At 38.7% G+C, this 20679-nt stretch overlaps 1 protein-coding gene across 5 annotated transcripts in view; it reads left to right on the top strand.

Moving 5' to 3' along the window:
- The window catches only part of GRIK1 (glutamate ionotropic receptor kainate type subunit 1), a 419248-nt gene extending 404564 nt beyond the window's left edge, over positions 1-14684 (top strand). For 2 of the 5 annotated variants that reach the window (XM_005657138.3, XM_021070896.1), the window contains 2 exons: positions 13710-13796; positions 14202-14684. In XM_005657138.3, coding sequence (XP_005657195.1) covers positions 13710-13796; positions 14202-14357 — 243 coding nt within the window. In that variant the 3' untranslated portion in view covers positions 14358-14684. The remainder of the gene's footprint in view (positions 1-13709; positions 13797-14201) is intronic. The other 3 variants (XM_003483349.4, XM_021070894.1, XM_021070893.1) reach the window with 2 other exon arrangements.

Here is a 20679-nt window from a genome sequence, read left to right as displayed (position 1 = left end):
TAAGACCACTAATTCCAAGCAAGATATACAGCATACATTTAGTATTCAATATTTAACACACCCTCTCTCGAGGGAATCTGTGCACATCTTTGAGATAGAAATGTCACTGTATTCAATCGACAATCTTCGCATTTCGCTGTAAGTGGCAGGCCTACTGCAAAAGAAAGAAAAAAAGAAAATCAAGTAGGTAGTTTACTGCTCTCTCTGCCCTTTTCCTCCCTTAAGAAACCTCATTCATTTCAGACCATAGGTTCTTTACACTCTCCTCTGTCTCCTTTTATACCTGCTCTCAGGCAACCAATTTTTCCAGCAAGTAAATGACCACTGAGACTGCAGTGACCCCAGGAAAAGTCCTTGCATTTTAAGTGAATTCAGGCCAAAAGAAAGGGGGGTAGGGAACGTGAATATAAAAGAAAATTTTCACATTCCCTATTTTTCATATCACTAGTTCTCAGACTTAAGTGTACATCAGAATAACCTGGGGAAATTATTTAAAATACAGATTATAGGTTGTACCTCCAGGGATTCCTCCTTAGTGACTATAGTCCGGGAATTGGAATTTTTTAACTAAACCTGAAAGTGAATGCTTGAAACCAGTTGTGCACATTAGTTTACATAAAAATCAGCTTAAATATAGCAGTTTTTTTTTTTTCTAAAATTAGGTCGTGTGCATGACTTTTTATTACAATAATCTTCAATACAACAGTTATGTTTTTAATAGTCTTTCTTAAGGGAGATTTTCCCAAACATCCTAACTACTGTTGTTTTTCTTAAAAGTAGTTGGTAAGCACGAGTTTTCATGAAAATTAGTTTGAATACAACAGTGTGACTTCCTTCAGGTTAGGCGGTGTGAATTTTTATTAATGCTTGAAGATTATCTGTGGATTATATTGTTTAAAACTAGGAGGTGATCGGGGAACTATGAAAAGATTGAAAAGTGCATCAACAATTAGAGAGCATGTAATGCTGTCTAATTTGTTTCTGAACAAGCCAGTACAACCTAATGCAATAAGGGGAAAAAATAAAGCTTATTTTGTTTTAGACTAAAATTATAAATTGAATTATTTTAGTTTCTCCAGCAAAATTGGAACTATCTAAGGAATAGGTGGTGGGTAGAGATCATGCCCTCAGGATAATCAGCTGGATTATCTGATTATAAACCTATCCAAGGAAAATTATCTCCAAATACCTCACTGCATTTGCCTAGCATTATATTTTGTTCTATATGAGCCATCTGTGTCAAAGCAGCAAAATAATGAATCCCAATTAGTTTCCAAACCCATGACCCTTATGCTCTAAGGTCTATTTCCTAGTAAGCAATTTAAAAGTAGCCTGAACAGCCTTGAAAAGCAAAGGGAAAGCAAAGCATTCTAACTTCTTGTACTATTTTCTGCACATCTAACTGTGCCAAATGGCATTATTAATTAACTCTTATAGATAATGAAAAATTTCTGCCCGATGCTGCAGTTTTAACTTGCCTTTAGGAACCATCTCATTATGCTTCTCACAGTTACCGAATTTTATGTCCAGATGCACAAGCATATTAAAATCATTTTTGCTTTTAAAATCCTCTCCACAGAGACTGGTATAATGAAAAATGGGATTCTCCTTTAAATTTTCAAAGAGATTCTACTTGCAAAGAGAAGGGCATTCTAGTGTTAGAAAACCAACATTACATTGCGTTGTGTGGTTTCAACACCCTGCAGAATCTGAGTTTTGTAGTTGTCAGTCCAGATATAGCTAATTGGCCACAGTGCATGCACAGTGATGTGTTTCCACACTATAATGTAATTGCATCCAGATGCACACAAAAATAATGAGTAAAACTTGAATGATGTAATGAAGTTACTACAGTTCTCCTCATTGATTAAAATTTTTAATTTTGCTTAGCCTGAATTTTCTTTCTCCCTAATTTTTCAGCTGGAGTGTTCAGACTTATAATATTCAAATACTCAGATTTTTCAACTTCAAAAAAGAATGTTCCCCGGATCACTTGTTCTTGAGCAAGCATAAGCACTAAGAAACTACAATCTGTAGGTAACCTGCCCTAATTTGATCTTTATCTTTCCTCACTGTCACTTGGCACATTATCAGATGCCTCCAAGTGTCCTCAGCTTTATTTCTTCTTTAGTCTGATCAACTTATTTAGCAAGTGATGTGGAGAATTCTCTCTAATCAGGTTATTTCTGTAATTGTGCAAAGAGGCATTTCTTTGCCTGGAAACCCAAACAGTCGTTAATCAACAGAGAAGCCAAGAAGCAATTAACATCCGTTTAGAAATAACTTTCCCAATGTACAAGTTGGCAGCTTCTTGTAAGCCAGATTCTGAAAGATGTTTGTGGCTCAATGGGAAGGTGACTGGGGAAGCATAAGCCAAGAATTCAGGTCCCTGTGCTGCTACTGAATGTCTGTGTCTTTAGGCAAGTCATTGTGCTTCCCTCATCTTCCATTTTCTCATTTGCAGAATGAGGGGTTTGCATTTAAAATTATCTTCCAACTGTGGTCCTCTTCAATTCTAATAGAAAGTGGAAAGAAAATTAAAATGCAGAAGCAGTGGAAAAAAACTTGAAGAATTTACATACATATGTGCACATATATATGTACACACATATTAACACATGTGTATATTAACATATATGTACACATGTTAATAAATACGTGTGTATATTTATTAAGATTGTATGGTTATCTTGAATACATTAAATCCTTATTGCAATAAACAGAATAACCTTGCCCTGACAGTACTTAGGGTAGAATGAACTAGCTCTGGACATAAAGTCATCATGGAATCAAAGAATGAGAGGGATCCCATCCATCAGTCATAGGCAAATCCTTGCAAACACAGGGAATAGAAGATGCAAAAGTACAATTACTTTTGCCTTTGATGAGCCTACATATTAGATATTAAAAAAAAAAAGGAACACCCCAAGGGAGCTATTCAAAGCAATGGAATTGATTATACCCTCAATCACAATTCCAAAAAGAGGGACATCAGTGGGGCCGGAGTGTCCAGGAAAGTCTCTATGCTGTAAGTGGAACTTAAGTAATTGTGCTAAAAAGAGAAACAGAGGAAAGGGATGAGATGCTTTTATTTTTCATTGCTTTTACCCTTATCTTCCTCCACCATAAAGCATCAAGGTTTTTGTGTGCATTGCTTCCAAGCTAGAGATGAATCAGACTTTCAGCTCTTCAGTTTCAAGTGGACTTTACAACTTTGCAGCACAAAAATATTGAAAAACCATGGCTTTCAAGCTCAAGAGCTAGTTGATACATTAGTTGTTTTAATTCCAAAAATTTATCTCTAATACCCAAATGATTGGGGTCAGGGAAATACATATAATGATGTTTTCCTACCTCTTTTTTCCAATCCCTGACCAGTTTTTATCCACTGGGAAAGAAGGAAAATATTGGATGGGATTCATTAGGCTTAGATGCAAGCCAACCCCTGAGAGGAGGCATCATGACCATCCCTGAGCCAAGTCCCAACTTGGAAGAACAGGGAAACCTCAGAAAAGTTCATGTAGGAATCCTGAACAGAAAGTGCCAATTTTGGCTTCACAGCATGTAACCCAGGAGATGGCAAGACTTGTAGAGAAATTATACATCCAGCTGTCTCTTGAATGGAAGAACACCACTGTCTAGATAGTGAGTCTTTGAACAGTTTCATAAAGTTTTGCTTTACCCCAGAGCACTTCAGGAAAAGCATCCAAAACTCCATGGCCCTTCCCAACAAAGAGCCTTGTGGAAGGGCTGAAAGTACCGACTGACCAGAGACTTAAGGTGGAAGTGCAAATTATTCAATGTGTAGACCTTACATGGAGACCATGATGGGCCACAGGCATCTCCGAGGACACAGCAAAGATAGCAACATCTATGGCCTATTAGGAAGTCACACCCCAGAGGCAGCCAAAAGGACAGAGGGTGGCCACGGACCAGCTGTTCACTGTATCACCAATGCCTAGGCCTTCTATCAACCTCTCCTAAGCCCAAACACCCCTAGGAAAGAAAAGAAGGAGAAGGGAGGTGGGAAGAGACCTGTATTAACCATTAATATGGCACCATTAACCAAACAAAAATATAGTTTTAATCCAAAAGTGATTTAACTTGAGTTGGAAAGAGCCATTAGCAGATGGGGACTCTACTCTAGTATAAACTCAGTTTGTTGTTGTTGTTGTTGTGAGTGTGCATCACATAGTTTTGTGCACACTCAAGTTTGGAGCGTGAGAAACATGTGTACCCACCAAATGTGGGTGTACACTGGTACTCCAAGGACTCCCTGCACTGTGGGCATGGGTACTGAGGATCTGAAACCCTTCATCAGAGGCACTTACCTCAAAGGTAGAGCCATTCTCTGCATGAAAAGAAGCATATAAAAATTTTACTGGAAGTTTATTTCTATGGCCCTAACTCAGGCTCTGAGTTTTCAGGAGGACCAGGCCCTCTTTTTTTTTTTTTGAAGTGAAGAATTAACAATCCCCATGGTATTATCTCAGGCTATCAGCACACAGCCTAGACACATTCACATGAGACCAATATCCAGAGAAATGTTGCAGGCTCCTAGCTTGCAAAGAGGGACTGATGTAGGCTCAGGAGATGTAAGGTGGCCAAAGAAAAGCTTGAGGGCTAGAGAAGTTGTATTGGCCTCTGACAATGACTTCAGAGAGGATAAAGGCACTTTGGGTTGGCATGCAAACCCACACTTCTGCCACTTTTAGGCAAAGACAGCTGCTTACCTCTGGGTATGAGAGCCCACCTGAAGCTTAGCCTCACTGTGGAAACAACTCTGCACTTCAGCCATCAGGCTTGGCTGGGCCCCTTTGCAGCCTCCTCTCCACATCAATCTGCCACTTTTGTGCCCTTTCTGGTACAGCTGCTCTTGAGAACCTTAGGAGCCCATGGGAGACTCAGAGGACAGTAGAGCTCGCTCCATAGTAGCCCGATGACATTTCTCCTCTCAGGTGGTTGTTTCCTTCGAGAGTCTGAGACAGAGTGTGTACAATTTCCCTGTGTCCTCTGGTCTCCACACTTAATAAGCTGTTTGTCTTATCCAACTCCTCGGAGTTTACCTAGAAGTGACAAGAGCAGGAGGGACCCCTTCTCAGAGGCTCCTCAGCACCTACGCTCTCCCACCACATGCTTGGACTTAGATGATTCTTCCTGAAAGCAGATACACAACAGCCCTATTTTTACCACTATCCCCAAACCTATATGCTGGATCCTGAAGGCTCTAAGGCAAACATTTACTATTCAAAGTACCTTCTTTTTTCTTCTTTCAAATACCTAGCTGTTGTAATTAATAGCTTCAAATATGGCAATGGCTTCTATAGATCCACACACGTCTATTTAAGAGCTCAAAGTGGCAAATTTGACTCTTTTATTTTCCTGGGTCATCACTACCCTGAGGGCAATGCATATAAAAGCTCTTGCTGTAAGGTTTAAAAGTGAGGGGTTGAGATTCAGAAGAATTAGAAAACGCACATGGATTAATGTCAAAATGTTCTGCCTCAGTGTTAACACCCCACTTCAAAGTTTTCTATGAAATTATTCCTACTGTTAGAGGAGAAAGAATTTCCTTATACCACCAAGGGCTTGGGAGTATAGCCTTGGACAGCCTCCCAAGTGAAAAAATTAAGAGTTCTTTAAAAAATTTACACACATATGCACACACATGTATGTAAATACATATATTCATTTGGATATTTATTGGAGAGAGAGGGGGGAGAATGACATTCCACAATACATTTACATTTGATTTAACAGAAGAAAAATTTTTCTAAATGAAATCTTCATACAAAAATGAACCCAAGAAAGATGATCCTTGTGTGTCTGGCATCATCAAGTAATCCTATGTCCCCATAGATACATTTTTTTGGTTTAAAGACCTCAGATAGGAAAACAAGGAATTTTAGGGCATGCCTTTAAGTAGAAGCTTAAATCTAGGATCTGAGAGAGCTAAAATGTCAGCACCAAGCCTTAAGTGTGGGAGCAAAGACGAAATAGGGAAGAAAAGAGGTAAAAGAACATAAAGATGGTGAAAACATGACATTATAAGGAGCCAGGAAAACCTAGTGGCATCTAGGTTTATAGTCAAAGGAAGGGAGGGCAGGGTTATAGGGAGTGGTTATCTATCTAGAGCCAGTTTGGAGCATCAAGGATACAGGGAAATGGCCTGGGCAAGTAGTGGGCACTGGGTCACAGGTGTGGATAAGGGAAGGGACCACACTTTGATGTTTTATCCAGTTTCAAAATGTCCTCCCCCTGAGATTTTTGGCGAAGACTGAGGAGATGAGAATCAGCTTCCTCATTAGGTTGAGAATGTACCTTCCTCCCTGGCACAAGCCATCATAACCACTATTCTGAGAGCTAATGTGATGACTAACTCCCAACTTCACAGATCCATTTTTTTTTTAATCCCAAGGAGGTCCAGGATTCTGAATGAACCCATAAAACTGACAAAACTGGAGTCAGTGATGCCCAAATCTGAGTTCTGGAATGTAAGGACTTCACACACAGATGGTGTACCCATACTTACTCAGAGAATCTCCCTCCCTGTTCCTGCATGTAATCAGTGCAGGATGATTAAAGCCTGATCTCTGTTTTTAGGTTGTCAGTTATCCTGCAAAGAAATAAAGCACTTGTGCAGATAGGTGACCACGTTTCCAAAGCCTTAAGCCAGCAAGTGCATGAGTAGGATTCTCCTGCAGTATTCTTTAAAGTTTCCCAGAGCATGCTGAACATTCTAGGCTTACACCCACATTAGACCTCAGAGTTTAAAAGTATTAAGAGTATTTCCTGCCGTGGTGCAGTGCATTAAGGATCCAATTACAGTGGCTCAGGTCTCTGTGGAGGTGTGGGTCCCTGGCTTGGCACAGTGGGTTAAAGGATCCTGGGCTGCCATAGCTGCAACTATGGATCAGATTCAATCCCTGGCCCAGGATTTCCATATGCCACAAGTGAGGCCATTAAAAAAAAAAAAAAAGTGTTAAGGATGTGAATACTTAGTCCTTCTTATTAAAAAAAAAAATGCAGACATTCCTGTTGTGACTCAGTAGGTTTATAACCTGACACAGTGTCCCTGAGAATGCAGGTTCAATCCCTGGCCTCACTCAGTGGGTTAAGGATCAAGCATCACTGCAAGCTGTGGCATAGATCACAGATGTGGCTCAGATCTGGTGTTGCTGTGGCTGTGGTGTAGGCTGGTAGCTGCAGCTCCAATTCCATCCCTAGCCCAGGAAAGTCCATATGCTGTTGGTTTGGCCATAAAAAGAAAAAAAGAAAGAAAGAGAGAGGGAGGGAGGGAGAGAGGAAGGAAGGTAGAAAGAAAGAAAAGGAAATAAATGGTATACTTTAAAAAATGCTTTGACTGTATTGGGGAAAAAAATGTCTCTGTACAACTACAGCAATAATTTGAACAAACCAAGAAAATAATAATAACAGTAATATATTTCTCAGCATCCTATTCCCTTCTATATTTATTGATATTCTATATTTTACTGAGAATGGTCTTTACAAAAAGACTTCAAATCATAGCTTGCCAACATGTAAAGTGAAAGATTTTATATCTATAAAACAACATTAATATTATCTATATCATTCTTTTCTTCTAAGCATAAGGTGAAAATTTATTAGACAATGCCACTGATCACTTCCAGTGTCTTTGAAAAGGAATGTACTACATTAAAGGGAGAAATCTATACCATATGTAAAAATCTGTATTATATTCTTGGCTAGGCCAGACTTTCTAAAAAATAATTTGTCAGAAAAACCATTAAAGTTATATATTCGAAGTAAATATACCAATGAATAAAAGCACTGAATACATAAATGTCAAATATACAATGAGAAATCAATCTGATAGTCACATCCTGATGCCAAGTTTGCAACCAGTATGGAAGCCAATCCCAGACAGCTTATTCTGGGTTCTTTTAATATTGTAAACTCAAATCATATTCTAGCAAACAGCTTTTCCTACAGATTAAAAAAATTCATTTACTATCCTAGACTTTTTTTTTCTGGAGGCTGTTTATTTTGGGTACAAAATAAGAACTTGATTCGCTCCTCCCAACACTTTCAGGGCAGTATTTGCAATAAAAGGATAAAGGTATCAGGGAGGAGAATAATTGATGTTCAGGTTCACCCTAGAACCAAGAAATCAAATGTTTGGGGTTAATCCAAAGGAAGAGCCATGCAGTGATGAGTTATAAAGAGAAACCAGCCTAAGAGGGAGACAAAGGAAGGCAGGAGAAGGGAAGGAAAAAAGGGACGAGGGACATGGGACAGGCACCAAAGAAGTGGAGAAGAGGAATGACTTTCTGCAGAATAAAGAAGCAAATCCAGAGTTCCCACTCTGGGTCAGTGGTAAGGAACCTGACTAGCATCCATGAGGATGCACGTTCTGTCCCTGGGTGCGCACAGTGGGTTCACTCAGTGGGTTCAGGATCCGGCGTTGCCGTGAGCTGTGGTGTGGCAGACACATCACCAAAAAAAAAAAAAAAAAAAAAAGCAGCAGCAGCAAATCCTCCTTATTTATTTATTTTTAATTTATTTTTTAGTGTCACACCCATGGCATACACCACAGCCACAGCCACAGAAACTCCTGATCCAAGCTGTGTCTACCACACCACAGCTTACACCCAGATCCACAACACAGAGCAGGCCAGGGATCGAACTTGCATCCTCATGGATACTAGTAGGGTTTGTTACCACTGAGCTATGGAGGAAATTCCAAATCCTTTTAAAGCCAAGAGAGCTACAGTTCTAGTTGTAATCTCTAATAGACTAATTTCTGTTTCTCGGTTTCCTTTCTCTATAAGAGAAGTTATACACACACAAACACACACACACACACACACACACACACACCACCATTTTATCTTTGGATGGTATGAAGAGCAGCAGAAAATGGAAGTAACATCATTTACTCCTATAAGTTCATTTTTAAGTGGATTTTCTTATCAAAGCTCATGGGAGGGCTTCATTGTAAATGGGTTCATAAGCACAAAGATGATAATATTTTTAAATGGTGAAGAACTGCAGTTAGTTTCCATTTCCTGCTTAGAGATGAGCACTTATCATGGGAAAGATACAAGCTGTCATAAAGCTTATTACTACATGAACATCAAAACATGTTATGGGCTGAGGAAGAGAAGTAATAATAGGCATTAAACATTCTATGCTTTAAGCACGTACAGAACCTACCTGACCTAAAACACTGGTGCATAGAAGGGCATGCAAAAGCTAAATTGAAGACGTTTTTCACTGTTTCTCCCCTTCACTTAAGAAAAATACAGATGATAGGTAGGTAGATAGATAGATAGATAGGTAGATAGGTAGATAGATAGATAGGTAGATAGGTAGATAGATAGATAGGTTGATAGATAGATAAGCAAGTGCCATACACTTATAATATTTTCAGGGACATATAACATTTCACTTTAAAGAAAGAGAGAAAAAAGAAAAGAAAGAAAGGGAGGCCTTATCCTGGGTCAGGCATTATACTGTTTTACATATGTCAGCTTAATGATTCTCTTAATAGATCTATGGAAAGGATTCTACTATTGTTTTCATTGCAAAAATAAGAAAATTGAGTCAAAGAGAAAATAAACACCTTGTCCAGTGTCACCCAGCTATGAAGCAGCATAGCTGAAACAAACGCCAGCCTTCTGACACCAACTCACAACTATAATTCATGCTCACATGGTAGATCCACTAAAAATATGAATTCCATCACCAGAGAAAAATGGGAGGACCTAGGATGCAAGCTAACAGGGAAATTTATTTTTTCTTTTTTTTATTAAAGTATAGTAGATTTGCAATGGTGTGCCAATTTCCATTATACAGCAAAGGGAATTTCCAGTCTGCAGAGCACTGGAGGATACTGCTGGGTACTCTACCCCTAGTTTCCCTGCCTTCTAGAGCAAGGTGGCTAGGTGGACATCCTTAGGCTTGAAAATTTCTGATGAAAGAGTTTAGCAACTTAAACCTTCATGTTTAAATATAGTTTTTCTATGGCTGTACAAACATGAAGAGGTTCATGAAAACCAAGTCTAGAAGTAAAAGCTTTGGAAAGCTACCATAATTTTGATCCTTGTTCAGAAGTGCAATAATTTTTTATTATAGTTGATTTACATTGTTCTGTCAGTTTCTGCTGTACAGCAAAGTGACCCAGTCATACATCTATACACACTCTCCTTCTCATATTATCTTTCATCATGTTCTGTCACAAGTAATTGGACATAGCTCCCTGTGCTATACTGCAGGACTTCATTGTCTATCCATTCTAAATGGAACAGTTTGCATCTATTGACCTCAAACTCCCAATCCAATCCATTCCCTCCCCCTCCCCCTTGGCAACTGCAAGTCTAATGTCCATGTCTAAGAGTCTGCTTCTGTTTCATAGAGAGGTTCATCTGTGCCATATTTTAGATTCCACATATAAGTGATAAGTGATATCATATGGTATCTGTCTCTTTCTGACTTACTTCACTTAGTATGAGAATCTCTAGTTCATCCATGTTGCTGCAAACAAGCATTATCTTGTTCTTTTTTATGGCTGAGTAGTATTCCATTGTATATATGTACCACATCTTCTTAATCCATTCATCTGTCCATGGACATTTAGGTTGTTTCCATGTCTTGGCCATTGTGAATAGTACTGCAATGAACATAGGGATGCATGTATTTTTTGCATTATAGTTTTGTCCAGATACATGCCCAGGAGTGGGACTCCTGGATCATCTGGTAGTTTTATATTTAGTTTTCTGAGGTACCTCCATACTGTTTTCCATAGTGGTTGCATCAAGTTAACATTCCCACCAACAGTACAGGAGGGTTCGCTTTTCTCCACATCCTCTCCACCATTTCTCATTTGCAGATTTACCAATGATGGCCATTCTGACCAGTGTGAGGTGGTACCTCACTGCAGTTTTGATTTGCATTACTGTAATAATTAGTGATGTTGCAGAAGCTCAATCTTTATATGTGTGTCTTTAATTCTGAGATTATAAAAGGCAAAGTGGTTAATGAATATGAGCTCCTCCCATGCCACTCCATGCTAAAAGATGACTTTCACACTTTCTTTCCTGTGGATATGAGAGTATGTGGTTTACTCAAGTTCATAGCTGGTAGGGGCCTTAAAGGCATCTTTCTTTGTGACTACAGGAAAAACTTGGAAGCAGAAAGGTCAGCGCTGATATCTTGCCATTTTCTTTTGACAGGTGGAGACAAAGTAAGAGTCAAAAAGAAATCATAGTTTGTGACCAAAGACCCACCAATGAAACTATATATTCAGTCTCACACTGGCAGCAAGAAATAAATACCCAGGGTTAATTTAAAAAAAAAAGAAGTTTGCTGTATTTTAAGGCAATAAAAAATTTAGAGGAGGATTTTGATCTTAAATAGAAACTTTTTTAAAAACACTTTTATAAGGTCACACCTGCAGCATGTGAAAATTCCCAGGCTAGGGGTCGAATTGGAACTGCAGCTGCAGCCTATGCCGCAGACACAGCCACAATGGATCTGAGCAGCCTCTATGACCTACACAGTAGCTTGCAGCAATGCTGGATCCTTAAACCACTGAGGGAGGCCAGGGATTTAACGTCCATCCTCACAGAGACAATGCTGTGCCCTTAATCTGCTAAGATGCAACAAAAACTCTTGTTTTCAAAGAAAAACTAAATGATTCATATCATCAAAATAAGATCTGTGACTGCCTCTTTATCCAAAATAGGAAACGAAGGATTTCAAGTCCCTTCCTCACTGTGTCTCCTACGTGAGCCATATCTAGAGACTAATTTTGGTTAGTTTAGTGCAAAACAGTGAAATGTTTGAATCTAACATTTGAGAGTTCAAATAAAATAAAAAGAATGTAAGTCCTTAACATATTTTGTGGGGAAAGTATCCACAGAAACTCCTTATAATTATTTAATAAAACAAAAGAGTCAATCATGATGTGGGAGATTTCCAGTGAAAACAGTTAAGCTTGAGGAGTCAAATGGACTGAATTCGAATGCAAACACTTTATTTTATGAACCATATTTCTTGGGCAAATTACCTAATATCTCCAACAGTAAATTCCCCCATCAATATAATGAACATAATAACCACTTCCTTATAAGACTGTTGTGAGTTTTGTGCATAACCACATATGTAAAATCCTTGGCACATCTTTCTTCTCTCTCTCCCCTCCTTCCATTTTAATGAGCTTTTTGAAACCAGAAATGTCCTATGCAAAAAAAAAAAAAAAAAAAACCACACACACAAACAAACAAAAAAAAAACTTTCTTCCTCATTCAAATAAATTTCTGAACAAAGTTTGCAAAATCCCAGTACTACACTACCTACCACAATAACACTACAAAATATTCATTCTATCTTACTAGCAACACATAAACTTCACATCACATAATGTTACAAAACTTATATCTCATTTGTGACACACTTGCTCTAACATTTTCTGAAGTATAATTCATAGAAAGCATTTCTGAATTTGTCTTTGTGGGGCATGACACCCTTTCAATTCATTGAACCCACAACTTACCATTTGAAAAAAAATTAATATGCATGACCTGTTCATTTTTTAGTATCATAAAGGAAATAAAGTTCAAATCCTAAAACTCTTAGGTGTAAAAGAATCAAGAAGTCACATGCAAACAGCTAGTTTTATTTTAAAGGTATATGTCTGATAGGTCAGTAATTTACATCTAGGAACTAAATTTATATGTCTGGTTTTCAAAGCAAGTAGAAACATTTAAAATACTACTTATTGGAGTTCCCACTGTGGTGCAGCAGAAACAAATCTGACTAGGAACCACGAGATTGAGGGTTCGATCCCTGGCCTCGCTCAATGGGTTAAGGATCTGGCATTGCTGTGAGTTGTGGTGTAGGTTGCAGATGCGGCTTGGATCCCGTATTGCTGTGGCTGTAGTATAGGCCAGCAGCTGTAGCTCCTATTCGACCCCTAGCCTGGGAACCTCCATATGCCACAGATGCAGCCCTTAAAAAAAAAAAAAAAAAATACTGCTTATTTCAACTACATCACTTCTGTTATGGAACAAAATGGAGTGTAAATTTTCAAAAACCATGTTGCACATTGATATACAAGGACCATAGGAGACATTTCGTCCCCTGCATGTATGGGACACCACTTCCATCAAGCATTCACAACCTAGAGAAGTCATCTGGTGACATGCTATCATTTGACTTTCCACCATGTCCATCGTGCAAATTAATGGTAAAGGAATAATGCTTGCACGTCCATAAGTTTTGCCAAAGGCTTTGGGTTTTTGAGAATGTTTTAGGAGCAATTTCATCAGAAACAACACTACTTTGTAGAAATCCCTGTAAAAGCACAAATTTGTCACTCAAAGACTTTATCTTTTCTGTCAAAGAAATGACAGCAAATGATGTCTTATTACCCCATTTGTATATTGTGCATGTGCATAGATACAGTGTAATCGTAATAGATATATATGCATATATATATACCATCTGCATATGCATAACATTTTATAATCATAATTCCATTTTCTTTTTGTATTATGCCATCATCTTTGCTGTGCAGTTCAACACCATATTATTTTCATTTCAACCACAGCTGCATCATTGCTGCTGCCAGATCTCTGTTTTTTTGTTTTGTTTTGTTTTTTGGTTTTTTTTTTTTTGGAGAAAATATACAATTTAAAATTGTTTTTTTTCTTTTTTTTTATCAGAAAGGAAAGTCATCAAGAATTAGATTTTATTTTAGGAACAAAGTAAGGTTTCATGGGAGAAAAAAACAAAGCCTTGGTGTAGAGAAGGTTTGTTCATTTTCTATAGCATTACTGAAGTGTCCGTATGCCTTGATAAAGTTATCAATGTTCGGATCATCACAATGGGGGAGATGACTTAATTTAACTCTATTTTGGTGTCTCCGCGAAGGTAAGTTTTCTATTTTGAGAGCCTGCCTGGGTAGTTTTATACTACCTCATTTGTGAACGAAACCCCACAGTTTGCCCAGCTGACTTAACAAACCAGTTTCCCCAAGGAGAAAAGGTGGGTGGCCAGTGGGTGGCGGAGGAGGTGTGGGAACTGGCCGGGAATTTGCCTTGTGGCACAGGTGCCCTAGACCAGTATTCATATTTGTAAAAACCTAGGCAGAGTCAGATCAGTGGAGGAGGGAGACTGTCATTTACACTGATGCTCTGTTATTTCATGTTCTCCAGTGTCTCTCTTTCAATGCCATCATGGAAGAACTGGGCATCTCACTCAAAAATCAGAAAAAGTTAAAGAAAAAGTCAAGAACTAAGGGGAAATCTTCCTTCACAAGTATCCTTACTTGTCATCAAAGACGAACTCAGAAAAAAGAGACTGTGGCGTGAGCCAAGAAAACACCTGTAGGAAGTTTTCAGGAAGAAGAAAAATCTGCTTACTACAGGTTTTGGGAGAAAGGATTCCTGACAACGTGTGATGTGTTTCCACATATCTATATACATAACGCCCATTATGTATATAGATATAAGAGATACAGACGTTTTTAAAAAGCTCACGTAGACTGATATCACTTGGGAAGCAGCACAGGTTCTTTTGAAATGAATTTGTAATCTCACTATTTTCTTTTTGTCCTTCATCCCAATAAATTGCTGTGTGTGCTTTCTAAATAGTAATAAAACAACAGGGTTTTTTTCCAGAATAAATTTGAGTGTTCGTTTGTTCCCCATTACTTGCTCCCATTCACAATATTTGATTGCCAAGTGCCATGAGCTGTTAAGTTTGCTATTTTGATGAAACCTCTCACCCATTCCATACCACAGAGCTATTTCTGGCTGTGTTTAAAAAAAAAAAAAATCTTGTAGTTTATGCCAAATACCTAGTTATTATAGTAAAGTGAAACCATTTATCTTTGTGATTTAAAATCTAATTTTATAAATAGTTTAAATGGCACTTGGAACGTCAGCAAATATAAGATAAAAGGATGCTAAAAAGGGGAGTTCCTGTTGTGGCTCAGCAGTAATGAACCTGACTTGTATCCATGAGGATGCGCATTTGATCCACTGCCTCGCAGAGTAGGTTAAAGGAGATGGTGTGGCCGTGAGCTGTGGTGTAGGTCACAGATGTAGCTCGGCTCAGATCTGGCATTGCTGTGGCTGTGGTGCAGGCCAGCAGCTGCAGCTCTGATTAGACCCCAAGCCTGGGAACTTACATATGCTGTGAGTGCAGCCCCAAAAAGAAAAAGAAAAAAAAGGGGGGGAGGATACTACGAAGGGAAAACTGATTCAAAAAATAAAAGTTTCCACCACCTTTGGGGCATCATTTCAGATTCTGGAGATACCAGGGTGAGAGGATGGTTATGGTCCCTGCCCTGAGAGTGGATAGTAAAATGAAAACTACCCAAAGCAGGACTGGCACGTCCTTGTGGATGTCAGGAGCTACAGGAACATGTGGGAATATTTAACCTGGTGTGGGACAAGGGAAGTCTTCCTGGAGGAAGGTACAGCTGAGATCTGAAGAGGGCCAGATGATTCCAGCGCAGGGAGGGACATCTGTTGCAGAAGGCAAGCATTCCAGCCAAAGATGCAGCCTCAGGCACTGACAGGGAGAAACGGGAGTTCCCACTGTGGCTCAGAGGAAACACATCAGACTAGTATCCATGAGGATGCGGGTTCAATGCCTGGCCTTGCTCAGTGGGTTGGGGATCCGGGGTTGCCATGCACTGTGGTGTAGGTCGCAGAAGTGGCTCAGATCTGGAGCACTGTGCCTGTGGTGTAAGGCGGCAGCTGTGGCTACAATTTGACCCCTAGCCTGGGAACTTCCATATGCCCCAGCTGTGGCCCTAAAAAACAAAGACAAATACAAAAAAAGAGAGAAAGAGAAATGGGGGCCAGAGTGATGGAGGAAAACAGAGTTCCGTGACTAAAATGCAGGGGGATGCAATGGAGTGCCAGGTAATAATCACTCTGGTTGAGAATAAAAGAATTGAAGGAAAGAAGACAAGAGAAGAGGAAGAGAGAGGGCCCCCTTTTCAGTAAACCAGAGGAAGGATATTGCGCTAGAGGAGTGCCAGAAAGAGCACCTCATGACACAGGTGGAAACGGGGTTTGAGAAAAACACCAAAATTCAAGGGCTAATTCAGTAGGGGTTGAGGGTTGGTATGAAGAAAGGGAGGCTTAGCTATGGAGTTAAGAGGTTGGGAAAAAACAATGGGAAAGAGCATATATTGGACTAATATTTCACATAATTCAATCCCATTGGTTTCTATAGGATTATTTTACTACTAAAAGAAACTTTTCATCCCGTCCCTTTAGAGTTTAAGTACAAAAGTCATTCCAGACATGAAAAGGGGAAAAATAAACGACCTTTCAAATAGCAGTTGTAGGGATTGGACAGACATTTTTCTCTGGCTGTAATCTTCACTCAGATTTGGGATCAATCAGAATTTTATTAACCATGAATAAAAGACAATGTTGATCATAAAAAATGCATTATGATGCTTATATTAAAAAATTACAAATAGAAATATGATGAATCCTACTAGCCAAAAATGAACTAGAGTGATAAGACATTACAGAGGAAATATGCAGTTTATTCAGTTCACTAAAACATATACCAAAGGAGAGTTCCCCTTGTGGTGCAGCAGAAACAAACCTGACTAGTATCCATAAGGATGTTAGTTCGATCCCTGCCTCTTCAGTGGGTTAAGGATCCATCATTGCTGTGAGCTGTGGTGTAAGTCTCAGAGGAAGCTCGGATCTCATGTTGCTGTGGCTGTGGTGTGGGCCAGCAGCTGCAGCTCCGATTCAATCCCTAGCCTGAGAACTTCCAGATGCTGTGGGTGTGGGAACACACCAAAGGAAGGTTATTTTACATTTTCTAGTGTAGTAGTATGGTATTTTTTCTCTCATTTCAGGAACTATTACAGTGCTGTATCTTTTCACATGGAGTTACAATAATTTGTGTGAAAAGAAGTATATCAACTTCTAATATCTAAAATATATTGTGTGTCAATCTGGTTTATAAATATTTTAAGCTCCACTAACCACTTTCCTCTTCATTTATAGTAAATTACTGAATTTTATTCAAGGCACATAATATATTGAACTAGGCAAAATTGCAGAACAGGGCTTTTTATGTCAACTACTAAATATAGTATATAATCACCTCCTCAGACCACCAGTATTTTATTCTGAATACTCATTTGATGTGTATCTATGGGCATATATTTCTGTGGGCCCCTATGTGTGTTGGGGTGAAGAACAGAGTAATCTAATGAGTTCAAAGAAGGGAAAAAGAAGAAACCTGCAGAATATCTGGAACCTAGTCCAGGAAAAAATCCCTGAGATCAGCTATTAATCTCTGAGATGTTCATCCTTCTTACTAAAGAACAATGACTCATACACAGTTATGTATAAATCAATGGCAGAGTTAATTAAAAACTGGATCTAACATTTCTTCCTTCAGCAATTTCTTGATGTTAATTAGGAAAAAATGGCTCTGGTGAAATATTTGGGAAGAGAGAGGAAGGTCAGTGTTGATTGAAATGTGAAGATTTCTTTTCCTTTCAAGTTTCAAATCCGGGCCTTTCTTGCCTTTCGTGTACAGAAAAGGGAAGAGATCCTTTGGACTGCTTGCAATAACCCCATAGGGTTACCGATACTTGCAGGTGCTCAGAGTTTTCCATTCTTAGCCAAGAAGATGCTGGAGGGTGAAAGAAACCTAGGCGAAGATAAAATATGTTTGACCAGCATTTTTTTCTGTCTCAGCAGTTGCTGCTTGAATTTAACTCTTTGCCTGAGCTGAAAGGACTCAATGGGTTCTTAATGAAGAAGCTCTTATGATTGTTGTTTTGATGGAGAACCAAAGTTAAGAGTGTCTATGCTGGGAAAATCCCTAAGAGCTATCTCTGTTTAAAGAAGCATAAAGTCTGTCCGTTCCAAAATATATAGCCCACCAGAGTCTCTCCAACATCAGAGAGGCCAAAGTATCAGGTAACAAGCTGGCTCGTGTTACCATCTCCTTGTTCAAGTCATTTATGAGTTGGATGCTCCAGCTTAGAGCAGAGAGAGGACAGCCATTCACTGATGAAGGACCTCCAAAGGAATGCCAGAAGTGCACAGGGCTAGGACCAGGAAGCCATCCCACCTATGGTAATGGAGTGCTTGGAGAAGGTAGCTTTTGGGGTGGGGAAGAGGTGATAAAGGGTAAGGCTGGGACTTCAAAAGCACACTCAGTGCTCAGGTTTGCTCAGGGCTAGTCCCATAAATGAAGAGAAACTTTTCCTCCAGGTCCCCTTTCTTTAAAAAATGACCATGTAGAGGAAAGAAACAGGACAAAATAAGAACAGTAAATCCTCCAGAGTGGAGATATATATACTATATTTACAAGTAGTAACTCAAAGTCCCATAAGCCTTGGGAGGAAAATGACCAACATTAAACCATCCTGACGTGGTGATATTTAGAATCCAGGAGGAGGTAGGCTGGCTTTACAGGTCTGTATCTTCATAGTGTGTCTTGGGTATACCAGAGAGACTTGCTTTTAAGCTTTGCCCACAAGATACCCAGTTAGAGAAATCACTCCATTTTTATACAGACTCCTAGGTTAACGGAGACTTCAAAATCGATGCATGGGCATGTATTGTCTGGTTGGTTTGTTTATTTACATTCAGATCCTTCTTCCTTCCTTTCACCCCTCATTTCCTATCCCTTTTTCTACATTGGACAAGTCCTAGACATCCTAGTTTGCCCGGAATGGTTCTACAGTAAGCCCGAAATTGTGAAGTCCTAGAGGCTAAGCTCCCTCTGCCATCTCATGAGTATCTCAATTTGGACAATATGTCATAGGACATTTTGCTCATTGGCCTCAAGCTTCCTCTTCTTGGCAGCCACACAGTTTCACTAATAAAGTTGAAACCTCTATTAATGTTAAAAATGAGCCTCACCAAAGGGAGTGAAGGGAAGGCAAGAGAGCCCTGCACTCCATCAAAGTCAGATTGTCAGATTGCCTGTTTATTTAAAGAACTAAGATTCTGGAGTTCCCTTGTAGAGTAGTGGGTTAAGGATCTGGTGTTGTCACTGTTGTGGCATGGGTTCAATACCTAGCCCAGGAACTTCCACATGCTGCAAGCGCAGCTAAAAAAAAAAAAGAACTAAGATTTTAACTTTAATATCTCAGAGTCCAGAGGCTCTTAACCATGGCACCATACAATCTTATCTTTATGTTTTAATGCAAACCTTGACTCAATTTTGAAGAACTATCCATGGGACCACAAAATCATTTCCCATCATCATTTAATAGAACAGATAAAAGTTTCCTCTGTCTATTGATGTTTGCTATTGCTGTTTCCTAGAAGCAATATTTAAGTACACCAATGCTTTGACAAGGCCCTTAAATAGTAAAATGTTGTTTCTAACTCTTAATATTTAATAAAATGAACTCTTTGCCACATCTGTGAGGTAGTTGTTTTACTGATTTGAAATTACTCTTTGAACACTTCTCATTCATAAGACAAGTCATTCAAATCATAATTAAAACATATGAATGGCATGACATGGTAGTTCCCATAAGCAACTCAAGTCTCATCATGTTTTCAGCAACCTCACAGGACACCATTAGACTGTAAACTCCAGTTGACTGTAAACTTCTAGAATGAATCAGAATATTTCTTTTATATATCTATCACTCTATAGAAGTTATTTAGCCTCTCACATATAGCCAGTAATAAAGATTTCCTAAAAAATGAATGCCAACTTTTGGGGCAAATGCCATGTAGACACCTGTCACAAATTTTGAAGAGATAACCTTTGACTTTGGGAATATTAGAATTGAAAAGATCAAATTTCAAAGGTGAAATTTTGTTGGGATGCTTGATTTTTTTTTAAGACTATAATTGTGAATGTCATTGAGTTTTCTTGGATTTACATGTCCATATAACCACAAGGAATACATGCTGGAAAATTCTTCAGTTAGAAACCAAGAAATATAACAATCTCAGAAAACACACACACACAAGATAAAGATTTTCAAATCACCAACATCGGAGAGAATTTTAAATGTGTTGATAACATTTTCAGTACCTGCAGATCTGTCATTAAGCTACTTCCAGAATATTACTGAAGAGGCAGGCTGCTTTTTCTTATCTTCATGACGAATTCTGTACCTAGAGCAGCAAATTTAAATGAGACCATTTTAATAAAGCCATGCCAAGATTTAAAAGTAATTTGGTGGCATTAAGCATAATAAACCAAATTATAGTGATGAAAGAAACATTTTCATTAAAGCTTTAAAAAAAATGACACTCAGAATTCCAGTGCAGGGATGGAATTGAGTCTGCATTGTCCCAAGGGAACCAAGATAACAAATGACAGCTAGAATTTTAAGCTCATCATAACAAATACATAATTAGTTTTGACCTTTTCACAACATCCTAACAAATACAGTGATTCATAAGCATGCATATTGCAAATGAAATTAATTGCAAGTGTATCTTGCACTGAAATGTTTAATGATCTCATCATAGATTTCCTGGATGATTTCCTCCAGAAAATAACACTATTAGAAGCCACATACCAGGTTAATTTCCTCGAACTAGAACCAAGCAACATGTATAACCTGTGTCTGGTTCATGTTTTCCTATTTATGTGGAAACCTTCTCTTTCCTCCTCTCTCTCAGCACATGCATCTTTCCATAACTAAACTAACTTAAAGAC

The sequence above is a fragment of the Sus scrofa genome, chromosome 13, assembly GCF_000003025.6.
Source record: "Sus scrofa isolate TJ Tabasco breed Duroc chromosome 13, Sscrofa11.1, whole genome shotgun sequence".
Lineage (NCBI taxonomy): Eukaryota > Metazoa > Chordata > Mammalia > Artiodactyla > Suidae > Sus > Sus scrofa.
The sequence above is the reverse complement of the archived record's forward strand: the minus strand, read 5'-3'. Positions and strand labels throughout refer to the sequence as shown.